Source organism: Lagenorhynchus albirostris, chromosome 14 (assembly GCF_949774975.1).
Source record: "Lagenorhynchus albirostris chromosome 14, mLagAlb1.1, whole genome shotgun sequence".
Classification (NCBI taxonomy): domain Eukaryota; kingdom Metazoa; phylum Chordata; class Mammalia; order Artiodactyla; family Delphinidae; genus Lagenorhynchus; species Lagenorhynchus albirostris.
The window spans coordinates 76,306,370-76,323,988 of NC_083108.1; the positions used below are offsets into that span (position 1 = coordinate 76,306,370).

General features: G+C 48.0%; 1 protein-coding gene across 2 annotated transcripts in view; it reads left to right on the plus strand.

The window, feature by feature from the left end:
• RNFT2 (ring finger protein, transmembrane 2) overlaps positions 1-17,619 on the plus strand; it is a 60,443-nt gene that overhangs the window by 3,471 nt on the left and 39,353 nt on the right. For both annotated transcript variants that reach the window (XM_060170542.1, XM_060170543.1), the window contains 4 exons: positions 4,196-4,674; positions 6,708-6,784; positions 10,199-10,299; positions 13,452-13,605. In XM_060170542.1, the coding sequence (XP_060026525.1) occupies positions 4,196-4,674; positions 6,708-6,784; positions 10,199-10,299; positions 13,452-13,605 (811 nt within the window). The remainder of the gene's footprint in view (positions 1-4,195; positions 4,675-6,707; positions 6,785-10,198; positions 10,300-13,451; positions 13,606-17,619) is intronic.

Genomic DNA, 17,619 nt, shown 5'->3' on the forward strand with positions numbered 1-17,619 from the left:
CCGCACTATCACAAAGTACCCACCAGTCCAGTATTGAGTTTTCCATCAAGCCTGCCTGTTCTGCAGGGAAGGGCACTGGCCTTAAGTCAGACAACCCTTGGCCAAAATCCCAGCTCAGCCACTTCCCCCTTTGCTGCCTTTGGCAAGCACCTTCACCTCTAGGCCTCAGTTTCCCCATCTATAAATGGCAGATAGCAAAACTCAGGTTTGCTTATGAATGAGTGAAGATACACAAACACGGAACCCGGCATTTAATAAGCATGGCTGTTGGAGCTTTTCCAGCCTCTGAAGACAGAGTTACTCTTTGCTCTCAAATGAACGGTGAGGGCTTTGAGGACAGAGACCATGCTGGAGAAATAATGGCCACTGTGTATTATTGTGTGCTTATTTGTGTCACCCTCACATTAGCCTGTGGAAGTGAGGACTGTTTTTATCACCATTTTATCGATGAGGAAACTGGGGCTCAGAGAGGGTAAGTTACCTGAAGTCACAAAGCCAGGAAGTGGCAGGACTGAGATTCAGGCCCTGGTCCATTTGACCCCTGCAAAGTCTGTGCTTTGAGATACCACATTTCATCTGCCTCCTATCTGGGTGGATTCACTCTTCTCCCGGGCTACCTCACGTTCTAGCCTTTTAAGTGGTTAAGTTGGAAGCTCAGCCTCTGCCCCTCAAGGAATATTCTTTCCTGTTTAGGCCTAGAGAAGGGAGGCCAGCTATGTAAAGGTCCTTGGTGGGTTGAGTCTTCCCTGGTTGTTGTACTGGAGGCCCCCTGAGCCCAGTGGACTCAGAGTGCTGGCAAGCTCAAGGCAGACAGGAGGCTTTCCAGGTCCCTGTGGGACGGTGGGGGAGAGAGGGCGGCCACTGTGGGCACCTGCCAGGACTCCTGCTTTCTGAGCTCAACTTCTTGAAGTGCAGAAAAAGCTCAAGTCCCCTTGACGATCATAGCCATGGTGTTAGTTGTTGTTGTCATTATTAATACTATCTTTATTATTATCCCAAACCCAAGAGAATAGGACCACTCATTTCCTGGGCTTTTGGAGCCAGGAGGGATGGGCCATGGGAGGTAGGGGGGTGGGTAACCACCTTCAAGTTCCCTCCCTTGCTGGGGTGTAAACCTGGTGGTTTATGATAACTTACCCCCACCTCAAGTTTGTAAGGCCAGCGAAGCCAACCCCAAGATTTCTCCAGACCGGCATCTCCCCTGCTGGGTTTCACAGGTATTCTACAAGATTGAATAGGTTTTCCATGGAAGAAAATAATTCCATGGTCACATAAGTTTGGGAAACACTAGGTTTAACAAAGTTAATTTTTTCAGTTGCAGGCCTTCTCAGAGCCTTTAGTATGCTTATTCATTCACTCTTTCAAATAATATTGAGCATGTTCTATGCACGAGGTACATTGTTCTGGGTAGTGGTAATCCAGTGGGGAGCAAACAGTCATGGTCTTTGACCTTACAGAGCAGGGCCCAGTCTCAAGTGCCATTCTCAGTGCTGACTGCATGTTAGAATCACCCGGAAGGCTCTGAAGAAATAGCAGTGCTGAGGCCCAACCCCAAAGATTTTGATTCAGTTGGTCAACATTGGGTCCAGGGCACCTGTATTTTTCAAAAGCTCCCTCGAGTTATTATAATGTACACCCAGGGTTGAGAGTCACAGGTAAGGAGTAAAACAATAAATATGATCAGTCCTGTGCAGGGGAGGGTAGAGTGCAGTGAGGACAAAGAGCAAGGAGCCTGTCGTTGTCCAGGAGGTAGGGAAGGCTCCACCAAGCAAGAGAGATTTTTAGCCAGAATCTGAGGGATGAGCGTAAGTTACCTAGGTGGGACAGGGTGGGGCAGGGGGACAGCCCATGAAGGGGATGGCCTGGGCAAGGGCCCTGGAAGCCCTTGGGCAGTAAGAAAAGGGCACATGGTGAGATTGGAGTTCAGGGCAAGATAATCCAAGATATCTGGCAAGTTCATCTCTCTAAGCCTCAGTTTCTTTATCTGTAAAATGGAAATGATATTAGTCCCTATCTTTAGGGTTTATCTGAGACTGCAGGAAGGAGTTTAGAATGGGAAGCCCTTTTAGTGGGTTAGTGAAATAATCAAATACATGTTTTTTTTGGGTTTTTTTTTAATGCACCCTTGTCTGAGTGGAGAATAGATTACATAAGATCAAGTGTGAAAGCAGTGTAAAACCTCCCCTGCAGCCTCCCTCTGGGGCCATTTTGTGCCTGGATGGTAACTAGCATACTTTTTTTATTATTGTTATTATTAATTTATTTATTTATGGCTGCGTTGCATCTTCGTTGCGTCTTCGTTGCTGCGTGCAGGGTTTCCTTAGGTGTGGAGAGCAGGGGCTACCGTTCGTTGCGGTGCGGGGGCTACTCTTTGTTGCGGTGTGCGGGCTTCTCATTGCGGTGGCTTCTCTTGTTGCGGAGCACGGGCTCTAGGCGCACAGGCTTCAGTAGTTGTGGCACGCAGGCTTCAGTAGTTGTGGCTCGCGGGCTCTAGAGCGCAGGCTCAGTAGTTGTGGCACGTGGGCTTAGTTGCTCTGCGGCATGTGGGATCTTCCCGGACCAGGGCTCAAACCCGTGTCCCCTGCATTGGCAGGCGGATTCTAAACCACTGCGCCCCCAGAGAAGCCCGATAACTAGCATACTTTTATTAAGCACCTGGGTTGTATGCCCTGGGTTATGGGGTCCACAGGATGAGTGGAACTCAGCACTCACTTTCAGTAAACTCAGGATGTATTTAGAGTACCATAGGGGTCTGTGGAGGTTCCTTGGGAACCCTACTCTGGGGTGAGATAAGGAGGGGAGGGTGGCTTTTTGCCCCTCCCACTGACACAGCACATTGAGCTAATCAGCTCCACCTGTTGTGTAGACTGATTGCATTCGAAAAGGACAAGCCCAAGAGAAGACACATGACATCCAGAACTCCGGGGCATGGTGTTCATTGGAAAGTGCACCCAGTTTGGGGCTCGCCATTCTCCGAAGGGTAACTCTAGGCTCTCTGCTCCTCCAGCAATGGCTCTGAGAGAGCATCAGCATCCTTTACCTGATTCCAGTACAACAGGCCTGTGCTTGGAACTAGAAATGGCAGTTAGCCCTGGAGGTTTTCCATAGGGATTAGAGATAATAGTTCCCACTTACTAAGTGCGAGGTACACTGAAAGGGGTATTCTAAATTTGATCCCCAGGAATTCTATGCATGAATGGTGTTTATACCCATTTTCCAGGTGAGAAAACTGAGTGTAGGATTGTTAAGACCCCTGGGAAGGGTGGAGCTAGGGTTCACATGTGGGCTTCTCCAATTAAATCTTCTTCCCATTACTTTCTGCTGCCCTCCAAATACCAGTTGTGACCAAGGTGGATCCTCTTGGGAACTGGGAATCATTGAACTTGGAGATTACAGAACCAGGGGTACCTGAGTTTCTGAGGTTATTCTAGAATCAGAGGACTCTGCGCTCCCTTTTCAGTAAAGTGTAGTGGTTAAGAAAGCAGGCTCCAGAGGTAGCCTTGCTGGGTTTGACTCTTCCCTGTTCCATACCTTACCAGCTGTGTGATCCTGGACAAGTTACTTTGTTCTGTGCCTCAGTTTCTTGATCTGTAAGTTGGTATTATTAGTACCTAGTTCACGGGGTTGATAGGAAGATTTAATGAGTTAATTGATGGAAAGCACTTAGAAAAGTATCTGGCACATAGTAAAATTTCAGTAAAGATTATGACCCTGTTGCTATTATTACTTATATTAGTTTGCTAGGGCTGCAGGGTGACAAGGTGTCACAGTCTAGGTGGCTTAAACTACAGAAATTTATCTTCTACAGTTCGGGAGGCTGGAGGTCCAAGATCAAGGCATCGGCAGGGTTGGTTTCTTCTGAGGCCTCTCTTCTTGGCTCACAGATGGGCCCCTTCTCTCTGTGTCTTCACGTCGTCTTCCCTCCCGCATGTCTGTGTCCTAATTTCCTCCTCTTATAAGGACACCAGTCATACTGGATTAAGGCTGGCCCTAATGATCTCATTTTCACTTACCTCTGCAAAAGCACTGTCTTCAAAAACTGTCACAGGCTGAGGTACTGGGGGTTAGGGTCTCAACATATGATTTTCCTGGGGCACGGGCCCCAATTCGGCCCCTAACATCACTGATAGGGTCCATTGCCCCCCATCCTCCACTGCCTGACTTGGTGGCGGCTTTCTCCTCCCTTCTGGCCCAGAAATCGCAGTCAAGCGCTCAGCTCTGAGGCGAGTGTGGACGAAGGCGGAGTCTTTGAGAGTCTGAAGGCAGAAGCGGCCTCCCCGCCAGCGCTCTTCTCCGGCTTATCGGGCCTCCCGACAGGCAGCCTCCCCGCCACCCCTTTCCCGTCCAGCCTGGTGCTGGGGGCCGCGGCGGGCGGCGGGGACGTGTTCCTCCAGATGCCCACATCCAGGGAGGAAGGTGGGGGCCGCGGTGAGGGGGGCGCCTACCACCACCGCCAGCCCCACCACCACTTCCACCACGGCGGCCACCGCGGGGGCTCCCTGCTGCAGCACGTGGGCGGGGACCACCGCGCGCACTCCGACGAGGCCGGCGACGAGCAGCCGGGGACGCCCGCCCCAGCCCTGTCCGAGCTGAAGGCCGTGATCTGCTGGCTCCAGAAAGGGCTGCCCTTCATCCTCATCCTGCTGGCCAAAGTGTGCTTCCAACATAAGCTTGGTGAGTGTGGAGGGATGCAGGGCGCAAAGACTGCCGCCTCACCCATTGGGTAGGGGGATGGCGTCTCCATCCCAAGTGCCAAGGGAAGGCAGTAGAGGTCCTTATGGTGCAAAGTCCTTAAGAGTCCAGGATTCTGAGTCAGACCTGGGTTCAAATCCTGGCCGACTAGCTGTGTGACTTGGGGCAAGCCACTCATATTCTTTGAGTCTCAGATTCGTCATCTCTCCAGCGGGGTTGTGGTAGAAACTCCCACAGCTGGGAGTTGGGTAATGTGAAGGAATAGAGTGTACTACCCAGGAGTTCAGACTGCTTGGGTCTGAACCTGAGCTCTGCCCCCTTCCTAGCTGTGTGACGCTGGGTACATTATTTAACCTCTCTGTGCCTCAGTCCAATCATCCATAAAATGGGGGTTAAAATAGTATATGTACTGTTACAAATACTATTACATATGTATTATAGCTATACATAGACTCTAATAGTATGTTACAGATGCTATTATAGTATATGAACAGCATCTGCCTTCGTGAGATTGAGTGAGGTTAAATGAATAAACATATGTAAAGCACTTAGGACAGTGCCTGGCAGAGAGTAAGTGCTATGCAAGTGTAGATTATTATTTTTATTATATTCATTATTAATACATGTAAGATACCTAACATAGAACCCTGCACATAGCAAGTGCTCAGTAAATACTACCTAATATTATTATTAGGAAGTAAAATAATGATTCATAAAGTGCTTAGCCTAGTACCTGACACACACTTAACCGTCAATAACTGTGGCTTCTGGTCCACTGTTGTTATTATCTGTTACGTACTGTTATTAGATCATGATGTTGCTGTGTCCTGGAGAGTTTAGGCTATTGTTTTTATCTTATGGTAGAAATTACGGTACTAATTACTGTCTCATGGCTTATTACATCCCACAAGAAATATCTAGAGGAGTTTAGGCCATCGTTTGTGTCTCATTTGCCCCTTTCTGGTGGGTTCCAGCTGACTCAGATGACTCCTTCCTTTTTGGGGTGCTACCATGTCAGTCCCTCCCTTTTTATTCCTAGAAATGGAAACTGGCATGTTCTCCCTTACCCTGAATTCCAGCAAACTCACCACTAATTTTTATTCTCAAGTTTGGTCATTTTGTTTCTCAGTTGGCAGGTTTTTTTGTTTGATCAAAGAGAATAGTACAAGAAGAGATTGTGGGGTTACTGGTTTTGATTTTATATGTTTTTAATGAAGAAACACATCTTTTACAAAGAAGATCTGGAAGAATGCCTGGAATACACGCACTATTTAAAAAGTAAAAGTGAACTCCAAGCTTGGGAACTGTGCATGTCATGTGAAAGCAGAATCCTTTCCACAGGGAACAAAAAGTAGGATTCGAAAATCCCTATTTAGGGAGAATTCCAAGATAGTAGCTTGCTAAATTGTGGAATAAAATTCAGTTCTTTTTCCCTACTCTGCAAGGGTCATGTTTTCCTGTCAGCTAGGAATTCTTTCCCCTTTAACATGAAACTTCAATTTCTTATGGTGTTGTGGTCTTTTTCTACATATGCTTTTATTACAAATAACACGCCTCAGATTCTTTTTGGAAGTAGAAATAATAATAGGCACCACTTACTAACTTCTAGAGATTGTACACTGTAAGCAGTATCCCTCCTTGAGTTAAGTACTGTTATTATTCTGTCTGTTTTACAGAGGAGGAAACTGGGGCTCAGAGAGGTGCAGTGATTAGTCCAAGCCGAGATTTGAACACAGGTCTTACCAGACTGCACAGCCCATGCTTCTAACTGGTTCTATAAAATACGCCCACAGTGGCGGGCCTCAATCCCATCCCTAAGTCAGAGGCCTCTTCTCAGAGTGGCTTGGGGTTCCCAGTGATATACATGGCAGCCCAAATGCCCCAGAAATGGGATTTTTCTCTCTCCTCCGTGGTTAGCGTGTCAACCCCGAGGGGACCAGGGATTGTCCGTAGTAAGCCCGGGCCAGGTCTGACGAGTCTAAGTGGGTGGTCTCGGCCCCTCCTCTGTCCTGCAGGCATTGCTGTGTGCATCGGGATGGCCAGCACCTTCGCCTATGCCAACTCCACGCTCCGGGAGCAGGTCTCTCTAAAGGTGAGTCACCTGGTAAATTACTCTCCTGGGGCTGCTGTAACCAATGACCACAAACTCGGTGGCTTAAAACAACACAGAGGGATTACTCACAGTTCTGTAGATCAAAGCCTGAAGTGGGTCCCTCTAGCCTAAGATCAGAGTGTCAACAGGACTGTGTTCCTTCTGAAGGGTTCAGAGGACAGTCTCTTTCCTCGCCTTTTCCAGGTTCTAGAAGTCACCCACATTCGTTGGCTCACGGCCCCTTCCTCCTTCTTCGAGCCAGCAACGTTGTATCTCTGTGACCATCCCTCCATAGACACATCTCCCTCTGACTCTCCTCTTCTGTCTCCCTCTTCCACTTTTACGGACCCTTGTGATTACATTGGACCCTCCTGGATAATCCAGGAGACTGTCCCTCACACAGGGTCAGCTGATTAGCAAACTTGATTCCACCTGCAACCTTTATTGCCCTTTACTGTGTAACCTAACATATTCACACGTTGCAGGGATTGGGACAGGAACACCTTTGGGAGGCCATTCTTCTGCCTCCCACCCTGGGCAGATCCCCGGATGTGCCATCCTTCTCCCTTCCAACAGCAGCCTCTCCCCATGTGCCCCTGGCCCATTCCCCTTATCCTCCCGGCATTCAATCAGTTAGCTCACTTCCAACCCACGCCCATGGTTAAGGCCGCCCCACGGGCACTGCTGGGTGGCCGTACGGCTTCACCACCGTCATCCCGAATGCCCTCTGGTATCTGCCGAGCACTAACCATGTCCAGCACGGTGCTGGACCCACTACACAGCTCCTCTTGCAGTTTCATCCCAGCAACCTGGGAGGGAGGCAAAATCATTCTGAACTCATTTTCCCAGTGAGGAAATAGTGGCCCAGAATTTCTTGGCTAAGACATAAGTTTCTTGCCTAAGGCCACACAGCCAGCGTGAAGGGTGGCATCAGGATATGAACCCAGGCATTGAGCCCAGAGCCTGTACTACCCCCCAGATTCAAATTCCAGCTCCTCCACCCTCCTGCAAGCCCTTGGGTTACCTCACTGATCACAGCCTCAGGTGCCACCTCTGGAAAAGGAACTGCCACACCAACTTCATACACCCATCGAGAGGATTAAATGAGATGGTGCATGGAAGGTGTTTAGTGCAGTGCCTGGCTCATAGGAACAACTTAATTGAGCTATTTTTAACAAGCCTGTTTTCTGCTGCGCATGTGATCCTATAATAGCCACCATCCTCTCTGACCTTGCTCTGGGGTCATCTGCTTTCTCAGAAGCACCTAGGCGTCCATGAGGCACAGATGCAGTCTTTATTTGATACATGAGCACATTGAAGTCTGGAGTTGGGCATGGAGCCAGAGGTTCTTCTTGACCCTTAGTCTCATCTTCTTCATGCAGACCCCTTTCTGCTGCTATTAGAACAGCAGGTTGCTCAATGTCATAGTGGAGACTATTGGGGCTGTGGCTCTTTCTCAGATGCAGTAACAACCGCGTGGTGCCTTGACTTGAATTTTAGGGGCAAGGGGATGCCTGTATCCATGGACAGGCTTCTAGGGGTCTTTGAACCCTATGAAGACACAGGTGATGATTTGCCTGTCTGTGTATATTTCAGTGGAAGAGAGTCTGCATGACTCTTAGTAAGTTTAGGAATCTCAACTTACTACTGGAGAGGTACCCCATTTGTCCTTCAGAGTCTGGCTTCTCGGAGCATTGCTAATTCCCTTTCTCTTCCACTTTTGGTTTGGATTTACAGGGGATTAAACTGGAATCTATTATTTATTGGCATAAAAAGGGCTGCCGAGTGGATTAATCACATTGATAAGAGCAGTTGGTTGGTTGGTTCTCAGGCCGTTAACCCTTGACCCCATTCCCCTGAATAATGGGTGGATGAGATGCATTTATTTTGTCCGCACTATGGAAATGTGTGTTGTAACATTCCCTAACATCCCACACAACAACCTCATCAGACAGTGGAGCATTTACCGAAACCACCCCGGGCACTTTTACACCCGGACAGTATGACACCTCATCTTATTCCAGCAATGCAACCTCCCTGGTCCAGGAAAAGACATCTTTTCAGCTGTCAGCAGCACGGGGGTCTGATTATGTATCCCAGGGTACACAGGCAGGAATGCCCTGCTCTACGCCTCGTCTAGAAATTTCCTTAGGTTGCTGTCAGGCTGAGAGACTACTGAGAAACAGCCAACTGAGAAGGTTTCCCAGCTTGTCTTCCTGGGGACTAATCAGAAACAAGGCTGGAGAAAGAGAAACGGGGCTAGGTTGCAAAGGGCTTTGACATCCATGTGTATGAGTTTGAATTTAATCCTATAAATGTGGCCCTATGTTGAATGGTCAGTCCAGGGCAGTAGCCCAAAGGTCCATGCCGGAAAAAGTTAGAACAGAAGTTTCCAACCTGTCGATCTGAATCTACTGCTGGGTTGTAAAGTCAGAACAACAAGTCCTACCGTTTAGTGAGCCTGAAATGTGAGCCTGTACCAGACTGAATGTTTACATTTATCAAGTTTACTTAATCCTTAACAAAACCTGATCTAAAAAAAAATTTTTATTTATTTATTTTTGGCTGCGTTGGGTCTTCGTTGCTGCACGCGGGCTTTCTCTAGTTGTGGCGAGCGGGGGCTACTCTTCGTTGCGGTGCGCGGGCTTCTCATTGCGGTGGCTTCTCGTTGTGGAGCACGGGCTCTGGCACATGGGCTTCAGTAGTTGTGGCTCGCGGGCTCTAGAGCACAGGCTCAGTAGTTGTGGCGCACGGGCTTAGCTGCTCCACAGCATGTGGGGTCTTCCCGGACCAGGGCTCAAACCCATGTCCCCTGCATTGGCAGGCGGATTCTTAACCACTGCACCACCAGGAAATCCCCAAACCTCATTTTTTAATGAGGACACTGGAGCTTAAAACATGTGCCCTTGAGCCAGAGTTACTTAGTTTCTCTGTGCCTCAGTTTCTAACAGTATATGTAAACTAACATTTCTTACATGCCAGGTACTGTTCTAAGCAGTTCATGTACATTAATTCTCAGACTCTAGAAGAGAGATACAATGTATACCCATTTTACAGAGAAATGTAGAGAGTTTAAGTAATTGCCCAGGGTTGGACAGCCTCCAGATAATAGACCAAGGATTTGAACCCAGGCCACCCAGCTCCAGAGTCTGATTTGCTAACCATGGTGCCCTCCTGACTCTCTGGATTGTTCTACAAGCAGGTTCACACATTTCTGTTACCTTCTCTGTAACCACCCCTAGGTTCCAGTGGGATGGAAAGATGCCAACGCCCTTCCTTTCACCATTAGCCCCGCTTCCTCCAAACCTTTGAGAAAGGGAAAATTTGCCCTTTGTCGGGGAACATTCTGGAATATCCTGCCAGGTGCATCTTTGGCGTTTCAGCATCTCCACAGATCTCTTGCTTTGTCTCTAGGAGAAGAGGTCGGTGCTGGTCATTTTGTGGATCTTAGCCTTTCTGGCGGGGAACACCCTGTATGTGCTCTACACGTTCAGTTCCCAGCAGCTGTATAACAGGTGAGCAGGGGAGTCTGACCCCCAGTGAGAAAGTGGGGGACTTTGTTGGACTCAGGACCCACAGCCCCTTCATTTGAGAACAATGCAGTAGCTCTAGGTCATGTTGTAACTTTCACATCCCACCCTGTTGTCATATACACGTGCCTAGAGCATAATTCTTTATAGAAATATAATGCAAGCCACATGTGTAATTTTGCATTTTCTAGTAGCCACATAGTGCGTGGGGGGCGAGGACTGGCCAGTAATGGTCTCTGGCACAGGGTTGAAACTCAAGCCAAGCTTTCAGATCATGCCCATCTGTTTTAAAAATGGACTTTGAGGAGTGACCCGTTTCACCACTTTCTGGGGCCACCCGAAGTTGCATGAAAGCAATTTGGGAAGTTAGTTCCAAGGCATCAGCATGCCTCCCGCACACTGCATTAGTTGCCTGGCCCAGAAGATCAAGGTCCTGGTGGAGGATAAAGGAGATGGAGTCTCCCAGAACCTTGGAGGAATTTCCAGCTCATGCCATTCTCTGGGCATGATCACATTCACGGCTCAGACCTCTGTGCCCTCGTCAAACCAGTGCTGAGTCAAACCGGCAGCGCACAAAGAGAAAGAGAGTGACTCGGAGAAAAGCAGCAGAGCTGAGCCTCCTTCCTTACTGATGTCAGTGGTCTAGAGTGGGTTTGTAAATGCTACCAATAGCCATTATCTTATTTTGCCCTCCCACTCAGCAGGGTATTGCTGTCCCTGTTTTACAGGTGAGGAAACTTTGACTTAATGAAACCCTTTCTAATAAGCCTTAGTCCCAGTAGGTAACAGAGACTTTGAATCATCCCAGGATTTGAAGTCTGATGACCAGTGTCAGAGGTTCTTAGTCTTGCCACGTACCAGCTTTGTGCCCTTCGGCAAACAGTGGAACCTCTTCGAACCTCGCCTAGTTTCTGCATTAGTGAAACCGAGAGCAAGTTAATTTCTGCCTTACCCACCTGAAGGTCATTACCCACCCACAGGCTAATTATCAGAGAGGCCAAATGTTAATAATATGTGAAAAGTACTGGGCAAACTGTGAAACATTTGATATGTCATAATCATATCATAATATTATTCTTTTATGATAAATTACTTTGTCTATTGGGGGTGATGGCTAATGGGGCAGAAAACTGACAATAAAATGTATCCATCCATTACAGTTCATAGTGTACGTTAGAAATAAGTGGACTTAGTGATCAATCTGCGGAAAAACACTTGGGCATCTTTCTGGCTCCAAAAGCCAAAACAGAAAAAACTCTAAGACAATGAACTAAAACCTACGTGGGTGAATTTAACAGATCGGTGTCTCTGAGATCAAATGGAAAGTGGAGGGCAGATCTTCATTTCTTTTGCGATCGCAGATGCATAATAGAGAAGCAGGGCATGGAAGTCAACCAGCCAGCCTGGGTTGTGCCCAGGAAGGGACAAGAGCAGAGACAAAAAGGGGAGCTCAGGGCTGCCAGCCTCTCCCCATATTGTAACTCGGATGCCACTCAGACTTGCAGACGAGGCATCCCACAGAGACAGGGCTCAGATGTGGAAGGACACCAAAGGTATCATGAGAGATTGCAAAAATAGATTATTTTCATTGATTTAACCCTACTCTCGCTCTTCAAAATAGAAATTGACTTTTAAAAATAAAAGTACAAAAACAGACCAGTTCATTCCTAGGATGCTCTCCTCAGGGGGCCTCAGTTTGCACCGTTTTCCACCAGCCCAGCAGAGTATGTGGGAAGCGTTTAGAAAGCGTTCACTCTGGGCTGTGTGCACTGTCCCCTGCTTTTTGGTGGACAGGCAGGACTCGGAGTGGCCTTTGCTTGGAGCCTCTAATCTGGCGGGAGGAAAAGCGAGGGGACCAGCACAGTTTGGGTGCTGGTTCCAATCCTAGCTCCACATTCTAGCTGAGATGCCGTGGGCGGTGACTCCACGTCGAAGCGCTCCAGATTCCCCAGCTCAAGATGCGATAATCATAGTGCCTACCCCATAGAGCCTTTGGGAAGATGAAATGACTTGAGACATGTAAAGCATGTGGACTAGGGCCAGCATGCTGTAGAAAGCCAAGATATTATTAATATGATTAACATCATCATCCACAGAGGTGATGGAGAGCAGTGCTACTCAGCATGTGGTCTATGGATCAGTGCCAATTCGAGAATGACTTGTTGTCTGTCCCCAGTGAGGGAAGTACAGAAATTGAGTGTGACTCACCTGGTCACGGATGGGTAAAATGGGTTTACACACTCCGAGTAGTACTGCTGTGGAATAAGGACTGAGAGCAGTAGCTGTAGCCGGGACACCTGGGTTCGAATCCACCACCGTTCCATCATATTTGTAGGACCTTGTGCATGTTCATTTACCTTTCTGTGCCTCTTTTTTCTCATCTGCAAAATGGGTAGATAACAGTGCCTGCCCCGTAGAGATGTTATCATTATCACTGCTGCATGACAGAGTCAGTAGTATACCTATTATCTCATTGAATCCCACCAGTAACACTGAGGGAGGGACCGATTCCCATTTTATTGATGAGAACACTGAGGCTTACAGAGAGAACATTATCTGCCTAGGGTCCGGTAACGGAGAGGCCTGGATTCAAATTCAAGTCTGTCTGATACTGATGCCCATATGCTTATCATGCAGTGTGACCTTGGGCAACTTAACTTCACATCTCCAAGCTTCAGGGCCTCATTTATAAAGTGGGGATGAGCAGTGCTCACTCTGCAGGACAATGAGATACAGTGAGTAAATTGCTTAGCACAGCGTCTGCACATCAAATCCCTCCTCCCTCCTTCTCTCTCTCTCCCTCCTTCATGTTATTGGTCGGCCTTCCTTCCTTCCTTTTGTTTCCTCTTGTGAAGCCTTTTGTGGCCCATAAAACTGGAGGGGACCTTAACTAATGATGCTCTAGGCCAGTCTCATCATTTAACTCTCAGGGGAACTGAGGCTCAGAGAGGTTAAGATACCCACCTGAGGTCACACAGCAAGTTAATAGCAGATTCAGGAACAGGGCACAGATATCTGACTCCCAGCTTAGTGCTCTTTCTACAGGTAATATTTACAAGGCTCCTAGAATGAGTAGAAGGGCCCCTAAGGGCCAGTGACCCTAAGTGAGCATCCTGACTCTCTGACTCCTCCCCCAGCCTCATATTCCTGAAGCCCAACCTGGAGACGCTGGACTTCTTTGACTTGCTGTGGATCGTGGGCATCGCAGACTTTGTGCTCAAGTACATCACCATCGCCCTCAAGTGCCTTGTCGTGGCCCTGCCCAGGATCATCCTGGCCGTCAAGTCCAAGGTAGGCCCATCACGCCAATCATGCAGGGGTTTCAGGATGCCTTCTGGAGAAGGAAAGGTTGGACTTGGGCAGAGCTAATGTCAGTGCATCAAATGAACAGAGCCTGAGCTAGTAGATCCTGTCTCCCACCTCTTGTCATCCCTTGAAGCTGAGCATCATTCTTTATTGTCACCACCTTCTTGTCACGCCTCTGCTCTCCAAGTGCATTTACTAAGTTTTGTTGTTCAGAGCTGGACTTGATGCAATTTTCATCTAAATTTCACCCAAGGAAGGAAAAAAAGCACATTGACATGCCCTGGGTCCTGCTTCTCCCAGGGAAGGATGGCTCTCAAAGGTTTTTGACTCTTTGTGGCTTCTGGGGCACGTTATATAGAGGGTACCGAGGCTCCGAAGAAAAGGACTCTGTGATCCATGAGTGACACCTGCCATGGACACAGGAAGCAGACTGGTGGCAGTGATTCTTTGGAGTGTACCTTAGGGAGAGGCCTGCAGGAGGTGTTGGGATGAAGAGGTCTTGGGGGATAATCATTGTAATTCAGAGGACTGAGCAGTGTGAGGAAAAGACGTCACGGTTAGGTCAGAAAGCTCAGAATTTGTCCCAGGCATTGGTCGGCAGAAGAGCAGGTTGGAATTGACCATCTGTCTTGAGTGACAACTGATCAAATCACTGGCCAGGTGTATAGGAAAAACACACTCCTGTGTTTCTTCTGTACACACACACACTCAATACCTCCAACACCAGATGTGTGGGTTTTCCACACATCATGTAATTCTCTGACACCGGCTGGGTATCCTTCAGTTTAACACAGTTCTGACACTGTCCACCTCGAGATAGTGTCAGATCCCACAGGATAAGGTCTCAGTCCCGCAAGACTGCCCCTGTCACTTCAGATGCCAGTCACCAGCCCCAAGTTGGCACCTGTACTTCTGACCAACCGGCTACAAATCAGGGTTCCCATGACCCCCTCCTTGGGTTCAGTGCCCCTTGGGTTCTAGATGCCCTGAACCTCTTCCTTCATAGCAGTTGTGGCACTTCGTTGAAGGCAGGAGACATGAATCCAGGCATGTGAGGAAGCTGGCTCTGCACTGACTGCCTGGAATAATAATGGCTCACAGTTATTGAGCACCGACTGTGAACCTGAGACTGTACTAAGCACTTCATGTATGCACTACCTTATGTAGCCTCTTGCTGTTCCTCTCAGGGAGGTACAGTTCCTGTCATTCATGAGGAGGAGACGGAAGGTTGAGCAGGCAGACAGCTATTAAGTGGTAGAGTTGGGACTCCAGCCCAGGGCTTCAGCTTCGGGGCCCAAGCTGTACCTCACAGTGGGTATGGGAGAAAGATAAGGAAAACAGATAGAGAATGGTTACTCATTGCCTAGCGCATTCTGGTTCTTGCTAGATTCTTTCCCATGTCTTGACTCATATAAGGCTCTCAACACCCCTCTGAGTGAGAGAGAGATTATTATCACCACTTTCTAGATGAAAAGCTGAGTACAGTCATCCCTCAGTATCTGCGAGGGATTGGTTCCAAGATCTTCCTCGGAAACCAAAATCCGTGGACGCTCAAGTCCCTTCCATTTGCTCCTCCACATCTGCGGTTCCGCATCCTCGGATTTTCTATGTGAGATTGAATCCACAGACGGAACCTGCAGATACAGAGGGCCCACTGTATTCATTTCCTGTGGCTGCTATAATAAATAACCACATGCCTGGGGCTGAAAACAATAGAAATTTGTTCTCTCACAGTCCTGGAGGTCAGAAGTCCAAAATCAGTGTCACTGAAACGAAATCTAGGTGTCAGAGGTGGGGGGGGGCGGTGCTGGATGTTAGGGGAGGATCCTTCCTTGCGTCTTCCAGCTTCTGGTAGCTGGCAGCATTCCTTAGCTCATGGCAGAATCACTCCAGTCTGCCTCTGCGGTCACCTGGCCTCTGCTGTGTATGACGTCTCCCTCTATCTGTCTCATACAGATACATGTGACTGCATTTGGGCCCCAGCCAGACAATCCAGGATACGCTCCCCGTGCCAAGAGCCTTAACTTAATTGTGTCTTCAAATACCCTTTTTCCAGATGAGGTCACATTCACAGCTTCCAGGGTTTGGGACCTGGTATCTTTGGGTGGCCATTTTTTCACTTACCCTGTACTGTGGCTGAAAGAGGGGTGAGATATTTTGTCCAAAAAACACCCAGCTGGTCAGTTATAGAATCAGAATTCACATCTTCCAACTCCCAAGGCCATGGCCACGTCAGGAGATCATCTGCCCAGCACTGAATGGATGTCGGAATTCCTGGGCCATTCCTGACCCTGCCACTTTCCAGCCACGGGGCCTTGGGTGAGTCACTACATGTGCCTGAACATGTTTCTTCCCTTAGAAAGTTGAGATGTTTACAAAACCCCGTTGGAGATGCTGCAAACATAAAAAGACTTTATGTATGTGGGTGAAATGAGGGGTGGGTTGTCATTGCCTGGAGAGGAAGCAGGTGAGGCTTTGCAGCCCACCTGCCTATCCAGCATCCTTAGTCTTCCTCTCACTCTCTCCTGCCCCTCTTCCCTCTGTTCCCTGTGCTTCAGCCAGACCCTTCCTCTTTCATTTCCTTCCATACACCAACTAGTGCCAATCTGACATGCGGTAGATGTTCTATCCCCATTTTCCAGATGAGAAAACTGAGACTGAGTAACTAACCCTTACAGCTTCCAGAGTCAGCTGTGTGCTGCCCTTCTACCTCAAAGACCCTTTTCCTTTCTTGTGTCTTAACCACCTCCTGCTCCTCCTGCAGATCACAGCCTCTTAGAAACCTCCCCTGCCCCTTCAGGTGAGGCATGGTGCCCCTACTGGGGACTCTCACAGCATCCTGTACTTCCCCTGTTCTAGCACTCACCACCCTGAGTGTAATTGCTTGTTTAATTGTCTGCTTGCTCTGCTCGACTGTAACCTCTGTGACAGCAGGAAATGAATGCATCTGGTTTCTTTGTTGATGGATCACCAGCATCTGATGTGCACTCGGAAGCATTCTTTGTATGTATGTATATATGTTTGGGTGGGTAGATGGATGGGTGAATGGATATATAGGTAGATGGATGCCTTGGATGGCTAGATGGGAAAGTTGGTGGATATGTGGACAGATGGATAGTCCAGTGATTGTGTGGATAGATGGATGGGAGATGGATGGATGGATATTTAGATAGATGATGGATGGGTACTTGGATGGATGGATGGATGGATATTTAGATGGGTAGATGGATGTTTAGAAGGATGGACAGACAGGTTGGTAGATGGACAGGTGAGTGGATGAGTTGATAGTCTAGACAGCTACACTAACTCTCATCACCTCCTCTTGTAACCTCAGTGAGAGCTTAGACTCCATTGTCAGCTCAGCTCAAACCTCTCATATATGGTAGGTGTCCAGATACCTCTGTCATGAAGACACCAAAATCTACAAGGCAAAGTAGTACTCACTTCCCTGTGCTAGAAAGGAACATGCAGCAAACCTTCAAAGAAATGCAGCAACCAGACCAATAGTAATAAATGCAAGTAAACCTTGCCGAACAATTACCAGGAGTCAGGCAGTGTGTTAAGCACTGCCATTTGTTCAAGAAATAGTTACTAAATGCCAGAGGTGTGCCAGGCACTATTCTAGGCACAGGGATACATCAGTATCAAAGTACAAAGGAGACAAAAATCTACATACTCATGGAGTTTATAGTCTACTGAAGACATCGTCTTGTTTAATCTTAGCAATCCTGGGAGGTAGATACTGTTGATATCTCTCTGCACAGAGCAGAAACTGAGTTAAATAACCTGCCAGAGATTGCAAACCTCAGAGTAACAACGCTGATGGCAATAGGAACAGCTGATGTGGAGTCAGCCCTTCACGTGGGCCAGGCCCTGCTCTAACCCTTTTCCCTCTGACATCTGTCTCACAAGGCAAGTGCTGTTGTTTTGTGGGTTTTTTTAAAATTGAGGTAAAACTCACATAACATCAAATTAACCAGCAATCATTTTATTTTATTT